Source organism: Apus apus, chromosome 10, assembly GCF_020740795.1.
Source record: "Apus apus isolate bApuApu2 chromosome 10, bApuApu2.pri.cur, whole genome shotgun sequence".
Classification (NCBI taxonomy): domain Eukaryota; kingdom Metazoa; phylum Chordata; class Aves; order Apodiformes; family Apodidae; genus Apus; species Apus apus.
In genome coordinates, this window is record NC_067291.1 from 15,875,956 (window position 1) to 15,900,136 (window position 24,181).

The 24,181-nt window shown below is 39.6% G+C and overlaps 1 protein-coding gene across 1 annotated transcript in view; it reads left to right on the top strand.

Annotated features, from left to right (window-relative positions):
• MCTP2 (multiple C2 and transmembrane domain containing 2) overlaps positions 1-24,181 on the top strand; it is a 101,415-nt gene that overhangs the window by 54,008 nt on the left and 23,226 nt on the right. The window contains exons 14-16 of the mRNA XM_051628613.1: positions 1,623-1,724; positions 2,471-2,545; positions 3,354-3,473. Of these exons, the coding sequence (XP_051484573.1) occupies positions 1,623-1,724; positions 2,471-2,545; positions 3,354-3,473 (297 nt within the window). The remainder of the gene's footprint in view (positions 1-1,622; positions 1,725-2,470; positions 2,546-3,353; positions 3,474-24,181) is intronic.

Sequence of the window (24,181 nt, forward strand, 5' to 3'; positions counted from 1 at the left end):
AATAGTGGATGTGACAGTTAGCCTGAGGACCTTGTGGTGCCAGTCCTTTTGCCCCAAAGAGGGGCTCACACATCAGCCGTTCTTCTGTTTTGGGGCTGCAGGTTATCTCAACCTGCTGGCCTCCAAAATAGTTTTTTGCCTGCCCCTATCTTGAGAGCTGCAGCATCCTTTGTTGCCAGCTCCAACCTCTCGTGTATTCTCTTGCAGTGAAAACAAAGGTGCTTAGTGATCATTTTAGTGCAGTGTCTATTATTGTGATTATTTATTGTTATTAAATATATTCTGCATATGCCTGCATAAGTCCCAGCACCCTGTTAAGCAAAGCTTTGGATGAGGACACTGTAAAAGCTGGAGGTCCTGGTTGGTCAGCACTGAGGATACAAAGTTGATCCTTGTGAGAGCCCCCTTGCCTTTCAACTGTTAGCCAGAAATCTACCCCTTGACGAGTTGCTGGTACAGAAAGGGTGGAGCAGCATTGGGAAGGAAAGTGACCTTTCCCTTGTCTCATAAAATCACTTGGTTCCCATTATGCTTCCCCCTCCCCACACTCATTTCTGCCATGGTTTATACGAGTGCCTCCTCTAAATGCCAAAGCAGCAATAGCCGTTTTAAATATGGTTGCAATTTCATGCTCCCAAATTTCCTCCGTTATCTTTAATCTTTGATCATTACAGTCCCTGAATGTAGCTTTTTGGTAAGCTGCAGTTTTTTATGTTACTGCTGTTTAGAATTAACTGGTCTGCTTCCTAAAAAGCCAAATGTTTAATCAATACATATCCTACTGTGTATAATAAATACATTTCTGCCATCACTTTTTGAAGAGAGAATGCTTTTGATTTGAGCCAAATAGTTTACAAAATGGTGAGGGAGGTTTTTTCCCTTGGTGTTTTTGCTGGTTTTTGTGTTATGTTTTGTTTGTTTGTTGCTTGTTTGTGTTTGGTTTTATTTTATAGATATTTAATGCAATAGGACCAACCAATGGATTAGAACCTAGAAATGGTATTGAAATTCAAGGGTGCGGTGGGGGGAGAAGTCTTTTACACAGATTAGTTAATTTTGAACATTTGTTACATTAGTATTCATTCCACTTAAGCTGATTAATTTCTTTGGATTGTGTTTGTTTCCTGGGTAATAATTTGACAACCTTGCTTGCAATAAGCTTGAGCATTAGAAAGTGGGTTAGTGTACTCGAGTGTGCAATAGGTAGGTAAGTTGTTGTTTGTGACTTTTTTCCTGAACTTTGGAAGAAAAATCCCATTTTAAACCTGTAATAACAGAAGCTGATTACTTCCCATCAACTCACTGGCTTCCAGGGCAGAATTTTCAGACTGGTTATTGCATGTGCTGCTCTACTATATAGTACAAGGTCTGTAAATTAAAGTTGGACCATAAGAGATTTAATCTGCAATTTTATAGCTCTCTAATCTAACAATCATTTTGTATTTCAGGCTCCAAGTATAATACCAGCATTTTGGGAGAGGTGTGGTGTTGGGGGTTTCTTTTGTTTGGTTTTTTTTTCGTGCTTTCGATTTATTTATTTATTTGTTTGTAGTGTCTTTAAGTGATGCTGTGAATTACAGCTGGGAAAATATTGATGTTTTTTCTTCCTCTCCAAACTGTAGATTAGAAATGGTAAACAAAGTTGTTACACACTGAAGAATAAAGACTTGGAACATGCTTCAAAAGGAGTAATTTACTTGGAGCTGGATGTCCTATTTAATCCTGTAAGTTGAAATACTTTCTCTTTGCCTATTACTGGCGTAAGAAATGTGTGCATCTACAAGGACGGGGATGTGGGGTGATCCTGTAAAAACCAGGAGCCGAGCAGGAAGGGTCCTGACCTGGTTGCATCTGGTGGTGTAGGGGTGTTTCATGCCATGGGTGAAGAAGTTTTGGGCCATCATAGCTCTGTGACGGTCGATCCAGGTGGATGCGACAATGCTGGGGCATTTTTGGACTGACAAGTGACCAGAGATCCCTGAAGGAGGAGGTGTCTATTACTGTATGCCACAGCTTCTTTTGCAACAGCCAAAAAAAAAAGGCTTAATGTTTAGATTATTATACATTACTTTTAACACATACTTTCTCCCCCAAAAGCTGACCCACAATGTTCTCTTCCCAGGGTGTTGACAGGAAAATTAATGAGGCATGTACACGCTGCACTTAGTTTTTAAGTGGCTGAGTCAGTCTCAATTGTTTATGCCCTACAGCCTTTTACCAAGTTAAATCCTATTTATTAAGGCCATCGTGGGCTGCACTGCAGCTCTGCTCTAGCTGAAGTGAGTCCAGCCTTGCCCAATTTAACTCATCCACGTTTTTCCTGGCAGCTCCTTATATGTCACATAGAGGCTGAAATGAGTTGAAAGATCCTGAAGTTTGTAATCAACACTAATAATACAAAGGTGAAATCATGAACTTAAAACTCTGTATCATATTAATTTTTTTTAATTTTATGTTGTGTTTTTTTCAGGTAAAAGCAAGTATTAGAACATTCAAGCCCCGAGAAAAGCGCTTTACTGAGGAGAACCGCAAATTTTCTAAAAAGGTGAAAATTGTCTCTTGCATCTGTTTGGGAGACATTTGAATTCCTGTAGCATGGTTGCGAGAGCAAAACCTGTTTATGCAGGAGATGCTGAATACATGTACATTCTGCATATTTCTGTATCTATCAAAAGGTTTATTTGTGTTAACCCAAAATTGCTTTCTCATCTAGTCTGCATCAGTAGTTCTGCTTTGTGCTTCAGAGAGGGGAAGTTGTGAGCTGTGGATGCTGCAGGGTTTGCAGCACCTAAAGCTTAACAAGAGCCTTATTCCCTTCCTTGGGAAGAAAGCAACCAGGTTGAAATTAATTATTTAAAAAGTCCACAGGATTTTAAAACCATGGCCATTGCCCTTTTCTAAAATAAAGATGCCCTCTAACAAGGCTAAAATTCCCTATTTATTTCTATGGACTAATCCAAAACATGTACAGAAGGAGGTTCAGTGTTTTGATTACATTTTCTCTTGCCCTTTTCCTGAGAAGTTGCTATATTTTGAGAATTTAAGGGAAATGAAGGTAGGTTTGTGTTACTGTTTTATTTAGTTTTGGCATCAAGATATGCTTTCCCATCCCCCCCCCCTTTTTTTTTTTTCCTTCTTTTCCTAAGAGATGAGGAAAACCTGGAAGGCTTGTGTGTAATCAGAAAGCAGATAGGAGCTGGAGTGTGTCTCTGAAATAGAGGCTTTATTTGTAATATGTGCCCTGGCATGCATTTGTAGTTTAAATTATCCCAGTTTCTGAAGCAATGGTAGGATATTAAAGTGTTTGATTAAACTCCTCTTCCCCTCCCCTCCTCCCACTCAATATTTATCAGATCTTATCAAGAAATGTTGATCGTGTGAAAAAAATCACCATGGCAATATGGAATACAATACAATTCCTTCGGAGCTGCTTTCTCTGGGAGTCCACGGTAAAGAGTGTGATAGCCTTTGTGGTAAGTGGATTTCTTCTTTCATTGCATGAGGCAAAGTGATAAAAGATCTTGAGCGTTACCCTGCCTTCCTTGCCACCAGCATAAAGCCCTTTGTCACTTGCTGTTACTGGTATTTTGTAGCTGCGTGGCTGCAGGTTTCAAGACAGCCTGGGCCACACTGGGCGTGATGGGGATGGAAATCAGCCCTTCAGGAATAGCTTTTTGGTGCAGAGGCACCACGGATGCCCATCTCCATGGTGGGTGGCACCATCCTTTAGAGGCTGCGACTGTGTGCTGACTCTGGATGGCTTTTTTCGTTTTAAAACGTGGCTCCTGGGTGGTAGGAAAGCAGGGAGGTGGTGGCAGGAAGGAGATGCAGGGGGATGCTTTTGATCTGGGTGATGCAGTGAGCTGATGAGTCTTGTCCCTTCCACCTTCCATTGCCATGAGGTGGCACTTCGGTGCAGGTTAGCAGTGCCTGCTATGGCACGCTCGTAGCTCTGCTGACATGGCCTGTTGCAAATCTATTCTCTTGGCCATAATAAGACACTGCTTTTCAAAAAGAAGAGAAAGGAAAAGGCAGAACAGTGAGTTCTGCTGTGCTCTGCAAACAAAAAGCCAAGATCTCCACCTGCCTGTCCCATTTCTCAGCTTTCTCCTTTTTCCTCTTGGTAGTAAACACCCCATTTGCAGTTTTCTCATGATCCACTCAAGCACAAAAAGGTTTTCCTGCTTTTTATTCTGTGGTGTGACATTTTCTTCATGCTTGAAATGTTTGGCATGCCATTAAGGGTTGCAAAATCCTTTTGTGGTGGTGCAGCATGCAGAAAGTAAGTTTTTGAGTTGAGTGTTTATTAAGCATTATAACAGCCACATCTCCAAGATTTTCTCCCGCTTTTACTGTCTGTGAATTATAAGTTGCTTAAAGGTTCTTTTGAGGAAAACACTTCAGTGTATTTACTAGAGATGAGTAAAGTGGACCATCCCTGACTGAAAGAAGCTCCAGAGCAATGACTGAGTCTTTCACCCTGCAGGTCAGAGGCATGACTGGCATGTAAGAGTAGGTAGGATTAGAGGGTCATTTCTCTGTACTTTTTTTTTCCCTGTTACTTGAAGGTCATTTAGATCATATTTAAAGTTAAAAGTTCAAGAGCTGGTGGAGAGCAGAGCAGCTGGTGCAAGGGAACTCTATGGTTGTGCATAAGGGAATTGGATGTCATGTCAATGGGGCTTGGAAAGGGGGGAAAGTATGTAAGAACACAGTGACAATGTCCTACAGCAAGAATCTAAGCACGTACTAAAGATATTTGCTCTTAAGAGATTTTGCACCAAATTATTTGTGAGGTTACAGCTGTGAAGTTCAGTTTTCTAGACTTTCTGGACTAGGAAAAGTTTGGAAGTGGTGAACAGGAAGAAAAAGAAGAAGGTGGAAAAACAGGTGTGTAGAAAAACAATTGATTCCCAGTGAAAAGGAGGACAAGCAGGTTACAAGTTACAGATTATGAACATCCTTGCTGGAGACCATAATACTTCCTGAACAAAAGTGGGTAATGGGAAAGGGATAAAAATACATGACTCAAATAATAATTACCACAGGCTTCTTCCACAAACCAAAATCTAAGTCTGTCTGATTTTTCCCACGTGGTAATAATTCAGCTCTGACACTTAACATGAAGTTCTAATTATATATCTCTCTCACTATTTCCAGCATGTGTGTTCGTAGTATTGAAAATACTCAGCAGGGGAAGTGCAGCATCCCTCCCAGCCCCAATCTGTATGTAAAATCCACTCTTTAGCAGGTTAAATAAAAGGTGTACTGAATGTCACATTTTAAAAATCATTGTTCCCCAGCAATGTACCTTTGGTATCTGGCTTTGTGTCAGCTTAGCCTGTACCAAATTTGTCTTTATTGACAACGTGCTTGGGGCTTAAACTGAACACCAGAGGTGAGGAAGATGAACAAAGATTCTTAACCATTTTTCAGCTGGGTTTGTGAAACCACAGCTGGTAGAGTAAGTGTCAACCAGGCCCTTCAACCACAAAAAACCTTTCCCCCCCCCCCCCCCAACAGTTGTCACCTCTTGGCAACCAGAAATAATCGTCATGACTGTATTCTACATATGCCACATACCTTCACTGTGATAATCCCAGAGACTGGGTGGTCCTTAGGACCCTCCTCCCTTGTTCTATTGCCCTTGGTTTTCCCTCTACAGGTAGCCCAGGCCCCTTCCTCCAAGGGGGAAGAGAGGGAGAGAGGAGGAAGACAAGCAGACAGTATAATCATATGAAACTTGTTTTCTTAAGCAATCGGACAAAAATCACTGCCAGACTGAAGAAGATATTTGTGAGATCATCAGAGCGTGGCAGTAGGCGAGGATGCAGTATCTTACACCTTCCTGTTTTAGTCTTCATTACTGTGCACCTCCCTCCCCATTAGTGCTGACAGCCTGCTTGTGTGACAAGGACATTAGCTGCCACCTCTGGGTGCACAAGAGAAAAAGAGGAACTGATGAAGAGGGAGGAAAGAGAGGGCAAAACTGGCAGGACACAAAGTGACTGAGAAAAATGTTATTGCCATGTTTTCTCATTTTATAAGATGCACCGTCCAAAGCTAAATTTCTCTATTAGTTTGCAATGGTGAGAGGAGACATTCCAAGAACGAGTGAGTAGTTTAAGGGTTTTTGTGCTATATAAATGAAATTATTTTTTAATCAGCGTTCTGCAATTTTATTCTGATGATTTTTAGTCAGAGTTAGTTGTATAGGCACAGAGGACACTGATTAGGCCTGCTCAGGCACAAGAAAAATCAGAATTTTTTCAGGTTTAGATGCTTTGGAAAAGGGGTTGAAAAGGAGTGAAATGCAAAATTTTACTTACAGTGTTGTTTTGCCAGGTGCATAAAGGGTTTGGTGCAAAGTGTGTTACACAAATTTTGGCAAAAGCATCCTGGGTTGGAGGAAAGAGTCACACGTAGGTTTTCTGGGTTCCTCAGAATGTATATTTCATTATTATTCTGGTGTTAAAAAAGAACACACGTGTTTGTGTGTGCCTGGGAGTATCAGGAATATTGTTACGTGTGGAAAATGTGACATGTACAGTTGCTAGTGTTCATGTAACAGGAGAGATTTTAGAAGACTGACACATATTTTGGGGGAATCCGTCAGTTCGGGATTTGTAGACTTTTAAGGCCAAAAATTACTTCTGAAATTCTAAGCTGTATTTTTTTTTTAATATTTATCTCTGTATTCAATCCAAATGTGTTTTGACTGAAACATGCCTCTCAAAAAGGGCTTTATTTTGAAGACTCCCAGAGACATACTCTAGTCAATCCTCCTGTGGTTCTCCTGTGTCTGACACCATCCATCTCCTACCCTGGACAATTTGCTCCCAGTTTCCAGGGTGTGTATTCTGTTCTTTAATCTGGTCCTCTTCTCTCTTGTCACACCTTTCTCCATTGAGACATCACTTCCACTCTTACCTTTCTAATGCACTTTTAAACTGAATTCCTGGTGTTTCCTCCCACATGCAAACCCTTACTGCCTGCTCTGCTCCCCTACTTCCCTGGTCATGGAAGCTAAATCTGTAATAACTGAATAATTCTCACTGAACAATATGTATTTTAAAAATATTTTAAAAGTTAATTTTAGTCACAGAATGATTTTCATGAGGAATTATGCATCATTGCACATTGTGCTTGTGATTTTATACAACATAATTACACCTTCTATTGACATTTTTCTCTGCATTAATGGTAATTATGTCATTTAATGAAATTACAGTAATTGCATTAAAAAACCCTATAATCTGCTGCAAATTAAGAGGATACATTGACTGGATTTTTTACTATCATATGTATTTTTTTAAAGTTTGCATGATAGTTGCAAGAGACATTGACAGGTTCAGGCAAACCATGGGAAAGCAGCCACCATAGCACCTCTGGGGTGACTGGCAGCGCTCGCTGCTGATTTGCTTCAGGGTCCCTGCACACTCACCCATGCCAGCATAATTCATTTTTACTGGCAGCATGTCCCACTATATCAGGTTCAGGCTTCTTGCTAATCAAGGCTGCTGCCAGGGTAGGTACAGGTGGGAGCTATTTTTCAGGCTCAGCCCAGGCTGGCAACGTGGGCCAGCCAGACAAGGAATGCAGCGTGCAGAGGAAGTATTTGTTTATTTTTTAGTGACATTGCAGTGTATCTGAGAATTATTTTATGGTGGGTTAGTACTGGGAGGAAAGGAAGGGGAATGTGCGGTGATGCAGTGTGATGTGGGGTTTCTGGTCAAATTGACTGCAGGTATTTCATGGTGGGCAGCTGGGAAAATGACAGGAATAATTCTGGAGCAGTTGCGGCTTCCCAAAAAGCCAGCTGATGCGTGAGTAGGGAAGCCCTGGAGGTTGTGGATGCCCAGCAGAGCTGCTGAGGGTTATGGATGCAGCAGGAAACCCAAACTTCATTTTATGAGCAACTTGCTGCAGATTTTTTTAGACTCTTCTCCATTAAGATCTCCAAAGCTTTTTAAATTCAGAGGGAGCTGCAGGATGCCTTATTTTGTGGTGCTGGCCTCTTGGTCTTTGGGAGCTGCAAGCCTGAGGAGTCACAGGGCAAGCTGGGTGAGGCTGCACGTATATGAATTACTGTGCCAATTCACTTCAGTCTAATCTGGGAAAGCAGCAGAGAGTTCAGACTCTGCAGCCCATGAACTTCTGGACATCTCTGCTGAGTGTGCCATTTCACACGCTGCCACTTAAGTTTGCAATACAGCAGCTGGATCTGAGCCCAGTTAAACTCATCTCATAGAGGAGACACCAACCATCTCATTAGGCATGAACAATTTTTGATCCCTTTTGAGCTGGGCTATATTTATACTGATGACCTACAAGCTAATGCCCATTAGCTTGTTGACACTGTTCTCTAAAATTGCTTGTTGTCTATCAGTAAGAGAGAAATGTTCTTTTCCCTCAGGAAGGATGTTTGTTAACTCAAAAATCTATGCTTCCTGGAGTTTACTTGGGATAAATCTCCCATTCTGCATGAGGACAAGTGCCTCCTGTATGCTATGGTTAGACTTTCCCAAGCAAAACACAAAATGTTCCAGTTCTGTTTGTACTAAGCATAATTCAACCCTGGACATGACAGGTTGGGTATGAGTAAAACATCCAGTTTAACTCGTGCATTGTTTTGCAACACAAAATGAGTTGGTTTGTTTTTTTCCTTGGTGGGAGGGGAGTTATAGGTAATTTAGGGGAAATTCTTGGGACAAGAGTTTAACAGGGAACATGAGGAATCTATGGAGAAAGGAGACTGGTAACAGCTATGAAATCCAAACAACTTTGGATAGAGACCAAATCACCAAGCATCTCTTGGACTTCTGGCCAACCAAGCAGAGGATAGAGGATACTTTTCACTGAGACTTTCCTTGTGATTTTACCAGTAGATGATGATAATTCTCTTACCTATAGGGTGGAGAAGGAAGATGTGTCTCATAAGAGCTTCTCTGAAATCTTTCTTACTTCTCCAAAATCTTTCTTACTTCTCCCGTGAATTGTCCACTCATTCTGAACATGCAGTTCCCTGATACAAAGCACAAACCACCCCACCATGACTATATGTGTAAGTGATGAGAAGAGTATAGTCTTTCTCCCTTTTTTTTCCATCCTTATAGCTGAAGATGAAATATGAATCATTGTTCCCAAACTATTCGGGAACAGCATTAAAGTAATGGTAGATTAAAATGTCTCCACATTAAAAAGCTAAATAAAATTAATAGATGTAATCCTAAAGAGAGAAGAATGAGTATTCTCCAAACACTGAATAGGGAACTTGGAAAAAGAAAAAACTTTAAAAAAGATAAAAAAAATGTATTAATGCAAAAGAGATGGTCTTTACTTCTGCTGTACTGTAGAGCTTTTGCTAAGGGCTTTTCTCAGTTCATTTGCTGCTTATGTTTTGCTAGTTTTAAAGAAGCAGTCATAAAGGGATGAATGCAGTTCCTATTTAAATGGGAAAGCTGTAAAATAGCAATGATACAAATACTTGCTCATATTTAAGATTAGACCTGGTACTGGAGGAGCAGCAAAAGCAGGTTTCAGGAATTTGACCAAGTAAGTAATTCTTCAGAGCCCCTAACGTTTCCTCCCCTCTTTCCCTTTGTAAAACCCTAGCAAAGGCACATCCTTAAAATTATTGTCTTCAACTCCGGTGAAAATGCTGGATCAGAGGTATGTTTTTATTTCGAGCTATTATACCCCAGTAGAAGCACTTTCCTAATGACAGAGGAAACCTTTACATCCTGCTTCCTCCACGCTGCCCGTGGCAGCGCCTGTGAAAATTCACCACTTGTGCATGCAGAGCTGTTAGGAGCACGTTACCTGACACATGCAAGTAACTGCTCAGATGAGAAACAGGCTTCTCTAGACAATTAAAGGAGATGGTTTCATCCTTCTCCCAGCCATTTTTGCATTACCAATAATATTCTTCTGTGTTTGAGGGGAGTACGATTTATGCTTGAGATCCCAGGCTTTGCTTTGTTGCAGCAGTTAAAATTCCTGGAATAGCAACAGTGATATTGATGATGCTGAGAGACACACAGCAAAGTAAACACATGTTATTTCCAGCTCTTTCAAAAATGCAAGAACAAACAAGGACAAAGTTAATAGGGAAATAACCACTTAGAAGTTTGACAACACGATAAACAAGATTTAAAAAGCAATATTTGAAGCTTTGGAGTCAGGGTGAATTGGAGCTGAGCAGAGAGCAGTACAAATATCATTTTTAGCTTTCAAAAGGTTGGATGGTCATATGTTTTCAACTTGGGGATTTCAGGAATTTGTTTTTTACAAGTGAATTTATCCCAAATAGAAATAAAACCATATTTTGCATCTGAGGAGTAATACTCATTTCCTGTGGGCCTCCTTAACAAGTCATTTACCCTCCATGGAAAGTCCTTTGCTTTTGGGTTTGGTGAGCTTGTTCTTAAGTGTAGCCTATGCCATGTTCATATATTTTGAGCAACAGTAGTGCTTTCTGTGCTGTCTACTCAAAACTTCCATGTATCACATAGAAGTGATTCCCTTGAGTTCCCTGGTAATGACAGAGAACCAGATTCCTGCTTCTCACCCTTTAATTACATTACATTGATTTTAGTTTATGATGAGGCCTTTCAATATATTGGTTGTGTGTGTTAACCTAAATAGTTTGGCTATAAAGTTTAAAGCCCTGTTCTGCCAGAGGATAAGGCTCTGTACTGCTGGTCAGGAGCAATGTGTGTGCAGGCATCCAGTAGAGAATTTAAGGGAATGAGAAGAAAATGCAGCTTTGTTGCCGTATATAGATGTAGCCCTCGAAGGTGCCTGCATTAAGATACATGGATCTATCTACCTATCTGGCTGTCTCCAGAACTGGTTAAGAAACCTCTAGTTTTCATCAGTCTAGCTATCAAATGACAGCCCCCAAAGCCAAACCCAAGTGTGCAAACATTTTATCTAATTAAGAAGATAAATAAATAAATATAAAAGGGCTGTTGATAGCTCAAACCTGAACTTATATGCATCTGCAAACAACCCTGACTGCCTTTCTGCTCGAGTTGTGACCTGTTGGAGAACTCTGCTCAGCACTTGTGTTTCCAGCTAATTTGATATTGCCTTTTGTGTGTGTGTGTGGTTGGAGCTTTGTCATTTGTTTCAAAGCTGTCATTTTTATTAGTCTCCCTGGCTGATCTTTTTGGGCTCTCGTCAGGTGGTGTATGTTCTCCATTGTCTGCCTGGTCTTGGCAAGCTGTAGGTCCTTTTATTGCCATATGACGTGGGCGTGCTTGCAGCAGTAGCCTGTAATTATACCCACCACAGGTGACAGTTACAAGAGAGCTTTGGTAATAATTTTAGCTGCCTGATCTGATGTTTATGAAGAGCGAACCCTCTTTGTGGTCTGGCTGGAGTTTGCTGTATTGTTTTGTACTTTAGCTGTTTGATTGATGAAGCCCCCCCCTCCCCCCTTTTTATTCTGATATATAATGTCTTGTGCCTTTTGAAGTTCTGAAGTTTTGTGAGAGATTATTGTTGATTTTATGCTGGTTTGCACATTTTGCTTTTTTTTTTGTGTAAGATGTTGTATTTGTTTTGCTTTGTCTGGCAGGGTAAAATAATATTCTTGCCTGTTGCTGGTTTTATTTGTGTACTTAACATTGCTAGACTCTTGTTTCTAGCCACGTTAGCAGATAGCCTGTGCTCTCCTAGCTGTGAAACTCATCACAGATTAGCATTTAATTATGTTTTTTTGTCTTTGACTGTTATTTAACTGTATTATGAAAGATCAAACTCACTATCCATGCAGGCAGCACTGGTTCCTTTACTCTGGATGGAATTGCAAAGCTTACATGTGCCAAAGGTGAATTTAGCTCATGATTCTTACTGTTACCTTACAAATCTATATCCCAATGTTAGGAATTTGCTGCAGTAAATGTGGGAAATGCCTGAAGTGCACACTGCCTGAAAGCTGGTTCTTTTATTTTGTGGTGGCTTTCTTTTTGCAGTTTTAGATTATTTAGAGGAACAACAGATTAAATGTCTTCAGAATTTGTGAGAAAGCGGTGATTTGCAATTCTTATCAATTGACTGGTAGGCTGAAAAACCAAGAGGAATTTATTTGTAACCATTTGCTACCTAGCTTACCTGGTTTTGGTATCTCTTTTATAATACATACCCATGGTTTCTATTAGGAAAAATGTATGTATTAGGAAGTGAAATTTTCATTAAAAGTAAGAATTCTTTGACTTTCTCAGTATATGCTTTTTTCCCCCAGAATCCCAGGTGTATTGATTTTCTTTCAGTCAGGATCTGCTTGGTTTCGTCTCATTATTCGCATTACTTTGACCTGGCACCTCTTAGAAAGTACTTTAAAGCACTTAGTTTTACAGGAAGATTGCAAACGTTGACTATTATCTCCCTTGTCGTTGGTGGAACAACCCTATCAGTGTTTTGTGGTTTTTTTCAATTTTTTTTTCTTAATTTTGAAAAAGGCACATCCTTTACTTTTAACACAGATGTTAGCTTAGGAGCGTGCCTTTCCTTGGAACAGAAAGGCACCATTTCTTCATCTAAAATGAGGGAATGAGTAGACACATGTCTGTAGGTGGTTTAAATCACTGTAACTCCCTTCATTTCAGCAAACCCGGGTTATTTAACATCACTTAAAAAATCTCCATCCTCATTTCGGGGCTAATTCTGTGTGAACAGGAGTAGCAGGGTTTCAGAAGAGGAGGAAAGTCCTGTAGATGGCGATGGACCCTCAGGAATGAGCCAGCTCTGCACTCAGGCTTTTGTCAGATTTTTCTGGCAGGTTTTCTTTCTCTTGCTTGAACTATTTTATTTTTAATTTAATTCACCCGTTCTCTCAGCACTAATCTAACACTAGTTGCAGAAATCTTGACAACTGGAAGAAATTTCCTATTCGAAGGTAATGCACCATTTTGGTTTTATGAGGGAGGCAGATGCACCTTGAGGGGTTTCTCTTAAAGAATTTTGCTTCTTGTGGGGTTTTGTTTGTTTCTTTTTTTTAATAAGAAAGAGTTGGATCCTGTACAAGATCTGAAATAAGAAGATTAGTATAGAAGCTACAGAGTAAATACATACTTTTAGAAGCCTGTTCTCTTTTACTTTTCTTCACTAGCAACTAAGACTAGCAACTAGCTTGGACTTAGGTTGGTCTTAAGCAACCAGGAAGTTCTTGGGTTGTTTAAGGATAGCAATAAAAATAAATCAGACTCACTTCCCCCATCTCTTCATAAAGACAAACTCTATTAATTGTAATTGTGACATCCACACTGCAGAAGACAGACTTGCCTTGGTTTCAGGTGTGGTTTGTTTGTTTTGGTTTTTTGTTTGTTTTAAAGGCAGTGCTGTGATTTTGAGAAGTGTTAATAATTATGTAAAACATGTAGTGTTTCATCTTAGTCTATCTGGTACACTGTTTTATTTTAGCCTTAACATTACCCATGCCAAGTCAGCCTGTTTTCTGAAAGATGACTGTCCTATGGGGGCAAAAGTCTGCCCTGGAACAGCCTTTATTTACTGTGCTAACTCAGGTTCAGAACTTTCTACTTGCTTTTTTGGAAGAAGTCACTGTCTTCTGTACTTTCCTTCAGCTTTCCTCTTTTAATGGAGCAGAGGAGCTGCACAGCTCTGTACCAAAGCCAATTGTCAGCTTTCATTAGATGTAGTCTATTGTTTGTTCAGATTAGAAATAACTGCATTACACTTTGACTTTGAAGGCTTGTTTGTTTTTAAATATACTAGGTATATGTGACCTTTTTGTCATTTGTGATGCACTTGGCTCGACAAATTTGAAGTATCCATTTAAACAGCAGCAAAAACTAATAGTAATGGAGGTACTTCAGAAAAGGCACTTTTTGTAGGTCCAGAAAAGTAAAACAAAATTGTTCAGCTAATACAAAGCATTACTAGACTCATATAAAGTATTTTTAGCTAGCACTGTACCTCAAATACATTACATAGGGGGAAAAACCCACTGCTTAGTGAGGCTGCAGCACTAGTTATTTAGCAGTGGGGGGGAATTCAGTTAGCTGGCTTAAAAACCCCATTATGCATTGTCCATATGAGAACTGTTCAGATGTGCCCTGTCAGAACATGATGGCCAGGAAGTCTAATTCCATTTTAAAAATGCACTAAGCAAGTTTTTTAAGTGTTTAGAATATTAAATGGGAAATGCATAATTGATAACAGTGATATTAGCTTTTTTCTTTTACTTGAATGTGCCCATCAGGAATTAGATGATGACTTGTTCTAGCAGTTAAGAAAACTTCCCCAGACACTTCCATGTAGACATTTGGGAAAATTACATGCAATGATATATTTCAATTTCCTTAATAAACTAGACCTGTTTTCCTAATTCCCTTTCCCTCAAGTCCCTCCACAGGGCTTAAGAAACGAAGTATCATGAAATTATTATCAGATAAATGTTTTTATGAATAAAAAAAAAGCAATATATGTTTCTTAAAAATAGATTTATATTCTAAAGCTGGGAGGTAAACAGTGGCAGTAGAAAGGAAATACGAGGTTAATAAAAATGCAGACATTTTTCAGAGCTCCCCTGTATTGTTTTAATCTTTTTTCTTTCTGTTTTTTTCTTTTTCTGGGAATTAGTCCTTCTGTGACAGCATGCATTGCAATGACTTTCCTGCTTTCTCTTTTAAAAGTTGGATGACTGCTAGCACAGGGTAGTGGTCCTTTAATGCCCCATGAACACTGTCTTGCACACTGATACCTACAGTAACACATCCAGAGTGACTATGAGATCAAATGCTCTGGTTAAAAAGCCTTAGGGAAGCATTATGTGTCTGAGGTCTGATCTATTGTCTGGGAGGTCGGAGAGTGTTAATGCACTCTGCAAAGATTAGACTCCCTCTCTAATTGCTCCAACACTTCCTTAAAGGATTTAAACAGTCAGGAAAGGTGATGCTCTGTGTCAGTTTTTGTCTTCTGACAGCCGTTGAAGTTTATCTGTCTTTCCATGGAGACCACTAGATCACATAAACCAGGCAGTGTCAAAATCACCAGCCCTGAGTCAGGACTTAGAGTGACAAATGCCATCACTTACAGCTTCTTTATTTGAGCTTTTAAATACTTCAGGGTTTGGGGACAAGATTGCTCTTACAGGTCACTGCAGTTACATTTGGTGATGGGACCTCCTAAAGTCTCACAAAAAGTTTAACTCACCGAGCTGGATGAAAAGTCACCCTTTCAGCTCACAAGTGTGGATCACACTCTTGTCCTTAGGGCACTGCTGGTGCTTCCCCACCACGTCCCTGCAGTGCCCAGTCGGGGCATGTGGCAGCCAGGGCTGGTGTCTGTAGCCCTGCTTGTTTATCTAACTGCAGTGTAACTCTCAGCTACTGTGAGGCACTCCTTGCTATTTACCCCCAAATCTTTCTTTCCCTCACTATGTCCAATAACAATCTGATTTCATTTGATTCACAGAGCCTAAATCATGTATTAAAAACAACTCAGAACTCTGGTAAATCTCAGACAGGAAAGTTTTTCTCCAGCTTAACCATTACTCCCACACTGACAACTACCCAACCCCATCACTGGTTTTACAAAACAAAAATTTGTCCCATAGATCTGTGCTACTTAAAAGAACCAGATTGCTCTTGTGCAGTTTAGCTATTTGAAAATGAGCTTGAAGTACCAAATAGTTTTGTTACTGGTTTAGAGGACTAGCCTTTTATAATGACACAGGTTTGCAAAGGGTGCTGCTTTTGATCAGAAAAACACTTTCAGAGCAAGGGATGAAAAAGGGTGAACAATAGTGAGAGAGGAGAAGCACAGCTCAACCCCAGGAGAATATGGAAGTTATAGTATTTCTGCAACAAGGCAACAGTATCCTCACATTGACAGTAGGACAACATGATTGTAATGAGAGTGGAATTTGACCCATCTATTTAAAAATGTCCATTCCTGTTTCACAGACAGATGTGTGTCCTGTTTCCCTGCAGCTCAGACAACACGCCAGGTCCTGATGAACAGAGAGCCATCCTGTAGTTATTTTCTTCTGGTGGATCAGAAGCTTTTTAATTTGAGATAGTGTCTGTGTTTTTGCTAGTCTTGCAGCATCTAAATGTGTTGGTGTATATAAGCAATTTCACACGTAGGAACGCATAAATATGACCTATATAAATATACATATATTTAGCAGATGACTAATACAGCTGTTCAAAGGAGAAAAGGATATTTTTTTTTTCTTGTAATAAAAAAAAAACCTCTTGGCTCTGAATCGGAAATTGAGGAGCAGAATTCATCAAGTGTATTCTGATCGTTCTCACATGGGTAGTTCCTCCTTCCCTTCCTGCATAGCATGTTCCTTTGCACTGTTGGTATATTACATGAAATGTTTCATCTGTATATAAAAATTAAAAATTCAAACAAAAATCTGGCCCACATGAAGAACAGGCCCTTTGGGCATATGGTTCATTATGCATATTCGTTTAATTACTAAAACACTTGGGATGTCTCTACTGCCCTTGCTTTCAACTTGTAAAGTTGGATCTGTTCTGCAGCACAGAATATGTTGAACAGGCATGTGTCATAAAGGAGTTTTCTCCTACTTAAAACTCTGTATAAATGTTCTTGGCTGGATTGTTAGCATTTACTGAATATTAGTTCAATCCTCTGCATCAGAACAACAGTTCTGAGTCTCTTTTTTCTTAACACCTTCTCTAGCCCCAAAAAGGCAAGTGCTACAGTGGTTGGTTCAGAGTTCTGTTCAGTATTGCAGGAAGGTGAGACCAAGGATTTGGATTTCAGGCACATTCCCACAAAGCACCTCAAGTCGCGTGTTGAAGCTGTATAACTTTTATTAGCTAAGAAGGGATTGCTGTGATAGTGTGACTTTAATTGATTTTCAGGGCAAACAGGTGGTGATGGTTTAGGCATCCCCTGGTCTCCTGCCATTCCTAATTTGGAGCTGCACATATAATAGCTTTATTAAAATAAACAATCCTCTGGCTTTAGTTCTACCTAAACAGCTGCCTGAAATTGCAAGAGTTTTGCAAGTTTGGGTATTTTAGATTGCTCTGTATTGTGGAAAGCAAGATGCTGAAGGTCTGCTAGTGGAAAATCTCTATTATATAGTCAAGCTGTCAATACTTAAGATTTTTGTGTGTGTGTGTCACTGCTGTTGTTGCTAACTTATAATAGTAACATATTTAAGGTATAATTACAGCGAGTCTCCCAGTCATCTTCATGCATTTGTTCTGTAATGCAGCAATTCTGTCACACTGCAGATTATGTACCTGCTGAAATTGTTGAAGTGTTGTTGTAATGTTTCTCACTGTTCTCAGTATCCACCGTGTCTGTGTGTCAGGTGTGGGGAGGGCTACAGTTCAGTTGGGATTTTTTCTCTCCTCCAGACTGTAGGAAATGGGTCTTGGGTAGACGAAGAGACTTCCTGGACTCTGGCGTGGGGCTGTCGTGGGGCTGTCTTGGGGAATCCCAGGTACAGCATAAGGAAAGAGAATAATCTGAAATTCTTTGCCTGAAAGGATGTCATCTTACTTCTTCATATGTGCTTTATAGGTGCGTTTTTGATCTGGGTTTACTATGATTTTTTTTTTCCCCTTCTTTTCCTTTTCAGTCTGGAAACATTTCTTCAAGACTGCAGATTTCAGAAAAGGGGGTACCAGGCAGGTTTGCAGCATTAGTGTGTACAAATATCAATTTCTCATTTAGGTGTGCTTATTGCAACCTGATTTATTTACTTCTTTTCATACCATAGCTGGAGACTGCTGGGGAAGCAACCTTATATGTGATCTTTCTGCCACAGAACACTGAATTAACTCTAATTAAACATACTTGCTTTATTAGAGAGTCCTTCTTCCTTGACTCATTCAGCTCTATTATGCACTATGAAGGTGAAGGAGAAAGTGATTAAAGTAGTTTAAACACATAGTTTGTGCCTTCCATTTGCTACCAGTTGCAACCCAGTGCTGAGAGCCCAAAGTTAAAGAACACTTCCCCCAAATTTCTTTCCAGTCCCTGTGCAGTGACGTCACCATCTGACCCTCACTGCTAATGTTTCTCACCATGTTAACAAATACATCTTCAAAGTAAGTGGACATTTATCAGCTCAGCTAATGATACATTTTTTCACGACCCTTTTAAGGTGCTCACCTTATTCAGAACAAATAAAATTAACCTACATTTTTATCTTGTTTTAAACAGCATGGGTATTTTTCTCTGACACTTTTTGGAAGACTTATTTACTATAAAACCAGGCTTTTAACTTGCCCCGTGCCTGTCTTCTCTGCAAGTAGTTTTCCGTATGAGTGTAATTCCAAAACTATGATCCTGCTGATAAACAAACCAAAACATTAGAGATAAAAATGACTATTTAATTTAGCTGCAATATGGAACTTTTTTTTTTATCCTTCCCCCCCACTTTGTTCTAGGACTTTCCCCCGTTGTCATTGTCTGTGATAGTTACCCCCTTAGAAATAACATGCAGATTTATTCCCTTGACCCACTCCCAGCAGATTACCCTAAAAGATAGAAAACTGTTGTAATATTTTTCTCCTTGTTTTTTCAATTTTAAGCTTTATTGCTGGAGGGTCTTAACTGTATTTTACTTGGCACGGGAAATGTAAAATATGCTAGATAAAAGCATGAGGGAAAAATTAGACCAGTCAGCATGCTAGCAAACAGCTATTTCTTCAGTGTCTGAAGCCTAAAAAGATTTGAAGTTATATTCTAAAACTGTTGTATGTAGATAAACTTAGAAGCCAAAACTCGTGTTGCTGTAGTTGGTTTTGTTTCGATTAAACTCTTTTGGGGTTAGGGATAAAGAAAAAGTAGCAGCCCCAAGGAAAATGTAGAGAGGCACCCTGTTAGACTGGTGGTGTTAGCATTTGGGGTCTTAATGCATGTGTCTTAAAGGACAAAGAAGACACCCCCAGACACACACCCTTTTGTGTTGAAAATTATCATCCACCTGGACCAATTTGACAGATACTCTTTAAAGAGCTGGATGCAATAGAGGAATCTTACCTTACACATAAACTTAACAGGTGATAAGTTCAGTGAAATAAATTTGAACTGAGCAGCTCTTCCCTGAACCCTTATTAAAGAAAGATCTCGAAGGATGTTGTTTTTCATTTCCTAGGCTGGCTACCTGATTATCATAATCACAATAAAGGAAAACCCTCACATTTTAGTTGTTTTAATTTTATTTTCTTGTTGCATATCTCTTTCTCATTCCAGGCATTGTTATGAATAAAGAGTAAATTCATTGCATGTGTTAATGACACAAAGGTAGTTCAGGATCAGAGTGCAGACATTTTGTGTTTGCAATCCTAAGCATCCCAGCCTTCCCTGATGAACTTACCAACAGTAGTGTCCCAAGAGGATGGTGGAGAACAGATTGTAATATTGTCAGCTCTTCTGATTTTGCTGTGACTTTTGCAGAATAGCATGCTTTTTTCTTAAAGCACCATTTCCTAGAATCCTGTGATTGCACATGAATCACAGCTTTCATTTAAAACACAAATGAGTTTCTACTTCTAGCAGCAGCAAAGAAAATGAGATCCCCCTGAAGACTCTAAACCAGACAGTGATAAAAATGGCCCTAGCACATACTGACTTCAGAAGTAAGAGATTTTTTGGATGTTCTTCAGGGATTTTTTCAGTTGTTTGTTGGTTGGTTTATGTCTTACTTTGTTGGTAGTGGGGGCCGTTGTGGGTTTTTTTTTTCTTTTCTTTTTGAATGTTCTTACTGATGTTATAATTGTGACCCTGATGTTTATAGTTCCTATCCTCCTACCTCCTTCCTTAGAAAGCTTTATTCTCTCTTTCCTGTTCCTTGTGGCATCCTCCCACTATGAATTGTCAAGCACAAAGTGGTTTTTCCCCTACTTAACCTCATCCTGAGCCACTTTCTCAGCAAGCTGCAGCTGGGACAAGCAGAGGTGGGACATGGGTACAGCAGCAGGACATGGTTTTGCAGCTGTGCCATTTGGCCTACGCAGGCAACTGAGGTGGGGAAACGTGCTTGTGCTGGTTGTCACCCAAAGCATCTTCTGAATACAAATTGGGTAGATCTACATGATAGCAAATTCTACAAACATATCCTTTATTTCTACTTCTCAATTATGTACAGTCATGCATGTAATAGAGACGGAGTTATTTCAGGGCACAGTTTGATGGTTTGGTTTGGCTTTGAGTTGTTTAGGTGGATTTTTTTGTGTGTGTCTTTCTCTGGTTTTAGATTCCAATTGCATTTGCCCTTGCCATGGAGAGCTTGTGTAGAAGAGCTAAGCTTTTTGCCAGTGATACAGCCTTAAAAAAATAGTAACTTGTATGCTGTTGTGTGGAGCAATGCAGAGATAATTTGTAATGTGGCATAAATATTTAAAGACTTCTATTCCTTCAGGTCATTTTTGATTTTGGTCATTGCCGTTCAATACAGCGCACGTTTCATGCCACTGTTGACACCCTCTGCTTTCTTTTGCTGGGGACACAAAGAGCAAATTGAATCTAAAGTAAATAGGTATCTTCTGACAGTACCAGTTTATTTAAGTATAATTTATCTTCCTGCCACGTTCTTCGTCATTACATTGCAATGAGGGAGCAACTCTGCTCATAACCGACCCCTCCTTGAGCTCCAGCTTGGCTGTAAGAGCCCTTTTCCCTGGCCATGGCATGGTCCAGGAGGATCATACAGATGGGGACAGTATTAGTAAGGGTGATTCTTGAATGCATCTTTGGAAGAGGATATGTTCTTAAAAAAGAAAAAAATAAATCTTTGGGAGCAGGACGTTAGTGGGAAATACATACTATGTGACTGCCTCAACATTTATTTGTCATGCCCTGAGGAAGGGCTATATTAGACTAATTTCCTTTTTTTTTTTTTTTTTGCATTCTCACTAGTTTGCACAAACCAATCCATGAGCACAAGCCTTGTTACTGCACTCAACATCACACCTTGTAACCTGGTTTCTGTTAGCATGGGCTCAGCACCACTGTGTTCATGCATCTGTATTGCCTGTATTGGGAAGAGACACCTCCATTTACACAGATCCATATACACACATATTCAGAAATGTCCTCTATGTGAGTGTGTTCATTCTCTTCCCTACTCTTTTACTTTCCTTTTCTAAGGGCAGGAATAAGTATCTGTCAGAAATAATTTGTTGTTGACAGGCTTATTTCCTCCAAGGGATTTGAATGCCCTTTTGGGGAGCCAGTATCTAACGTTATTGGCTAATGTCCTGTATTTTGTTTGGGGCATAGGGCCTGAAAGCTTAAAAAAAGAAAATGCTAGAGTCGTTGTCCCTGAATATTTAGCTGTAGAATTTTCTGCTCCTCTATAGAGCCCATTTCTGTGTACATGGCAACTTGAGACTACATAACCCAGAGTTAAGTTAAAATTACATCATTCCTCTCCCCTGTAAATAAAAGGGAGCACATCTTTGCATCTCAAATCAAAGTCAATGTTTTGGTTTAGTTCAAAACATAACGTGGACATTCACAGCAGTATCAGCTTCAGTTTTTTCTCCTCACTTTATGAGAAGCACAGAGTGTATTTATAAATGGCAAGGAAACTTTTGACAAAGGTGTTAGTAGTTTAGAGTTCTGTTAAATTGTGTGTGGTTTTGAAACTTGGAGTTTCAAATAATATTTTTCACGGCTCCACTGATGAAGCATTTCATTAGCATTGGAGCCTACACTGGCTGAGAAAATAACCTTTTACCATAGGTTCCTTCCATGCACTTAATCTCCTTTCACTTTATTTTTTCCATCTGATGGAATTCATCCCTCTCCTCCCATCACTGTTGTTTTCCTAGAATTACTCTGGCCCATAACACTGCATCTTCTACTTCTCCACAAAGACTTATCAGGAGAAAAAGAGCCAGGTTTGTGGGGGTTTTTTTAGAGTTAAATAATACTAATTAATGTGTAGAAAAAATCTGGAGAAAATCCTATCTAATGCTAGATTTCTAAACCTCTTAAAACTGTTCTATCCTATGACTGTGGGTTTGCTGGTGACAAATGGTTTATGGGCATACTTGAGTAGACACCCGTCTAAAATCTGTTCTTAATAGTCAGATCCTAAATTGGAACCAGAGGGGCAGAAAAACCAGATTTGAAACGTGTTTCTAAGGGTTTGTTTTTACTTTCAGTTGAGACCGCCTTCTCTCATCTTTTGTACTGCTGTCAAAAGGGCCACTCTCATGGCTGTTCAAACTCCATGCTTCTTGACAGGAACAGTTGGACCCCTCTTCAATGATCTTCAGATGAAACAGCTTCTAAACCTCCAGAGCTTTAACTTGTAGTTATTAGGTCCTTTGAAATAGCAACACATTAATCAGCTGAAATCAAGTAGTCCTTTCTCCAATTCTGTGATATTGCTGTGTTCTTCTAGGTAGAACTCTATAGTCTAAATATTAGTTTCAAGAGGTCTTTTTTTTTTAATCCTCTGTAGAAATGTCTATCCCATTTCAGTTTCTATTTTAATCATTGTTTTATAATGCTGTGAATTACATTGCTCAGTTCTATAATAGGCTTTTAAATGCTCAAATTGCCTTAAAAGAAGGAAGGCAGGAAGCTTGCTTCCACTTGTTTGACTTTTATTTTAGAAATTGGCAACTGTCCTTTTAAATTCTCTCATGCACACTCTGAAGCCCAGCAGAAAAGGTGTCAGTGATGTAATGGATTATGTCTGACAAAACTTAGTCTAACAATGATTGAAACATTGAGAAACCCATGGTTTGTTAAAAGTGGATCATTCAAAGCATGGGCTTGGTTTCTATCCCTGACTTCTGTGATATTGAGCAAGTGATCTGAACCTGTTCATGACTTCCCTCACCAATCTGGGTATTAGGCAACAAGACAGACTAGGGACTACAAAGAATTGAGGTGTTGTTCCTTGCAATAGCCATTATGTACATCAGCAGCTGAACCACTCTCAAGTTTTAGCAAAAGGTATTGCTAAGAAAATAATATAGGGAGGATAAGACTGGATCTTCTCCCAGGAATAAGGTATCACAGGGAAAATTAAAACATGCATGATTGAGAACCTTGTAATTTGAGGAGTGGGTGTCCATATCACAGGGCTGCTGATGCTGTGCTCAGTGTCAGGGACCTGCATGAGAGCTGATAAAATAGGACATGGGCCTGTCTGAGAACTGCTTTGAAAGCTGGTGCTGCAGAGCTACTCAAAAGGCTGTTAGAATGCAGAAATATTTCAATCTGAATGCAGAAATATCTCTGTCCATGTTATAAACACCCTCTGAACTTGTATGATGTACTGTATGTTCAAAGCAATCGTTTCCCATACCTCGGAGGATAAATAATTTCTGAATTGCTAAATCAATTTGTCTTGTTTCTGTGTTGTGTCACAGTAATGAAAGTTCCCTCTACTGTGGTTGTAGCAGTAAAGCAACTCTTCTGAAGGAGATGTGGGAGCTCTATTAAAGCATCCCTGTCTGAGTTATAACTCAGCAACTAATTAACCAGTCAGCATTAAAGGGGAAGCAACAGTATGCCTCAGCTATCAGTTGAGACTACAGTGAGAGTCTGTAATTAAGTTTTAAGATTTATTTAAGGTCTGAAACTTAATAATACAAAAAATGTACTGTTGGATCTAAAATCACCAAGGTCTTGATTTTGTATCTTGCCTAAATGACCTGTGATTGCGAGGTTGTATTATACTTGCAACTGAGCAGAGTGATGTTCATCTAGGAGGGTGACAGATGCACTAAAATTGGTTCAAGTCCTGCAATTGAATGAATGAAGAGAGAGGTTCTTCAAGAGCTTCATTGACTCCTGTAGGGCTTTGCCTAGCTGACTGCCAGTGGAGTCTTTTTGCTGCATTGAGCAGACTGACTTTGCTTGTTCCCCAGGGAGATAATGTAGATGCAACCTCCTCCAACAGGCTGAGCGAATGTTTTGAGTTAATTCCTGGCAACATGCATTTCCATGAAGGCGTTTACATAAGGATCCAAGTATATTTTTGTGTGTATGTCTATTTTTATCTGTCTAGATATACCTGAGAGAGAGATCTGTATTGATATGTACAATAACAGGGCGCTTGAGTGACATTTGAGATAGGACAGGAACTGGTGTCACCTTCACTTTGTCTTATAAAGCAAGCAGAGGTTCATCCAAGGGAGTTGGAATACCTTCAGAGGAACTTGTTCAGGCTAGAACTTTCATTCATGGA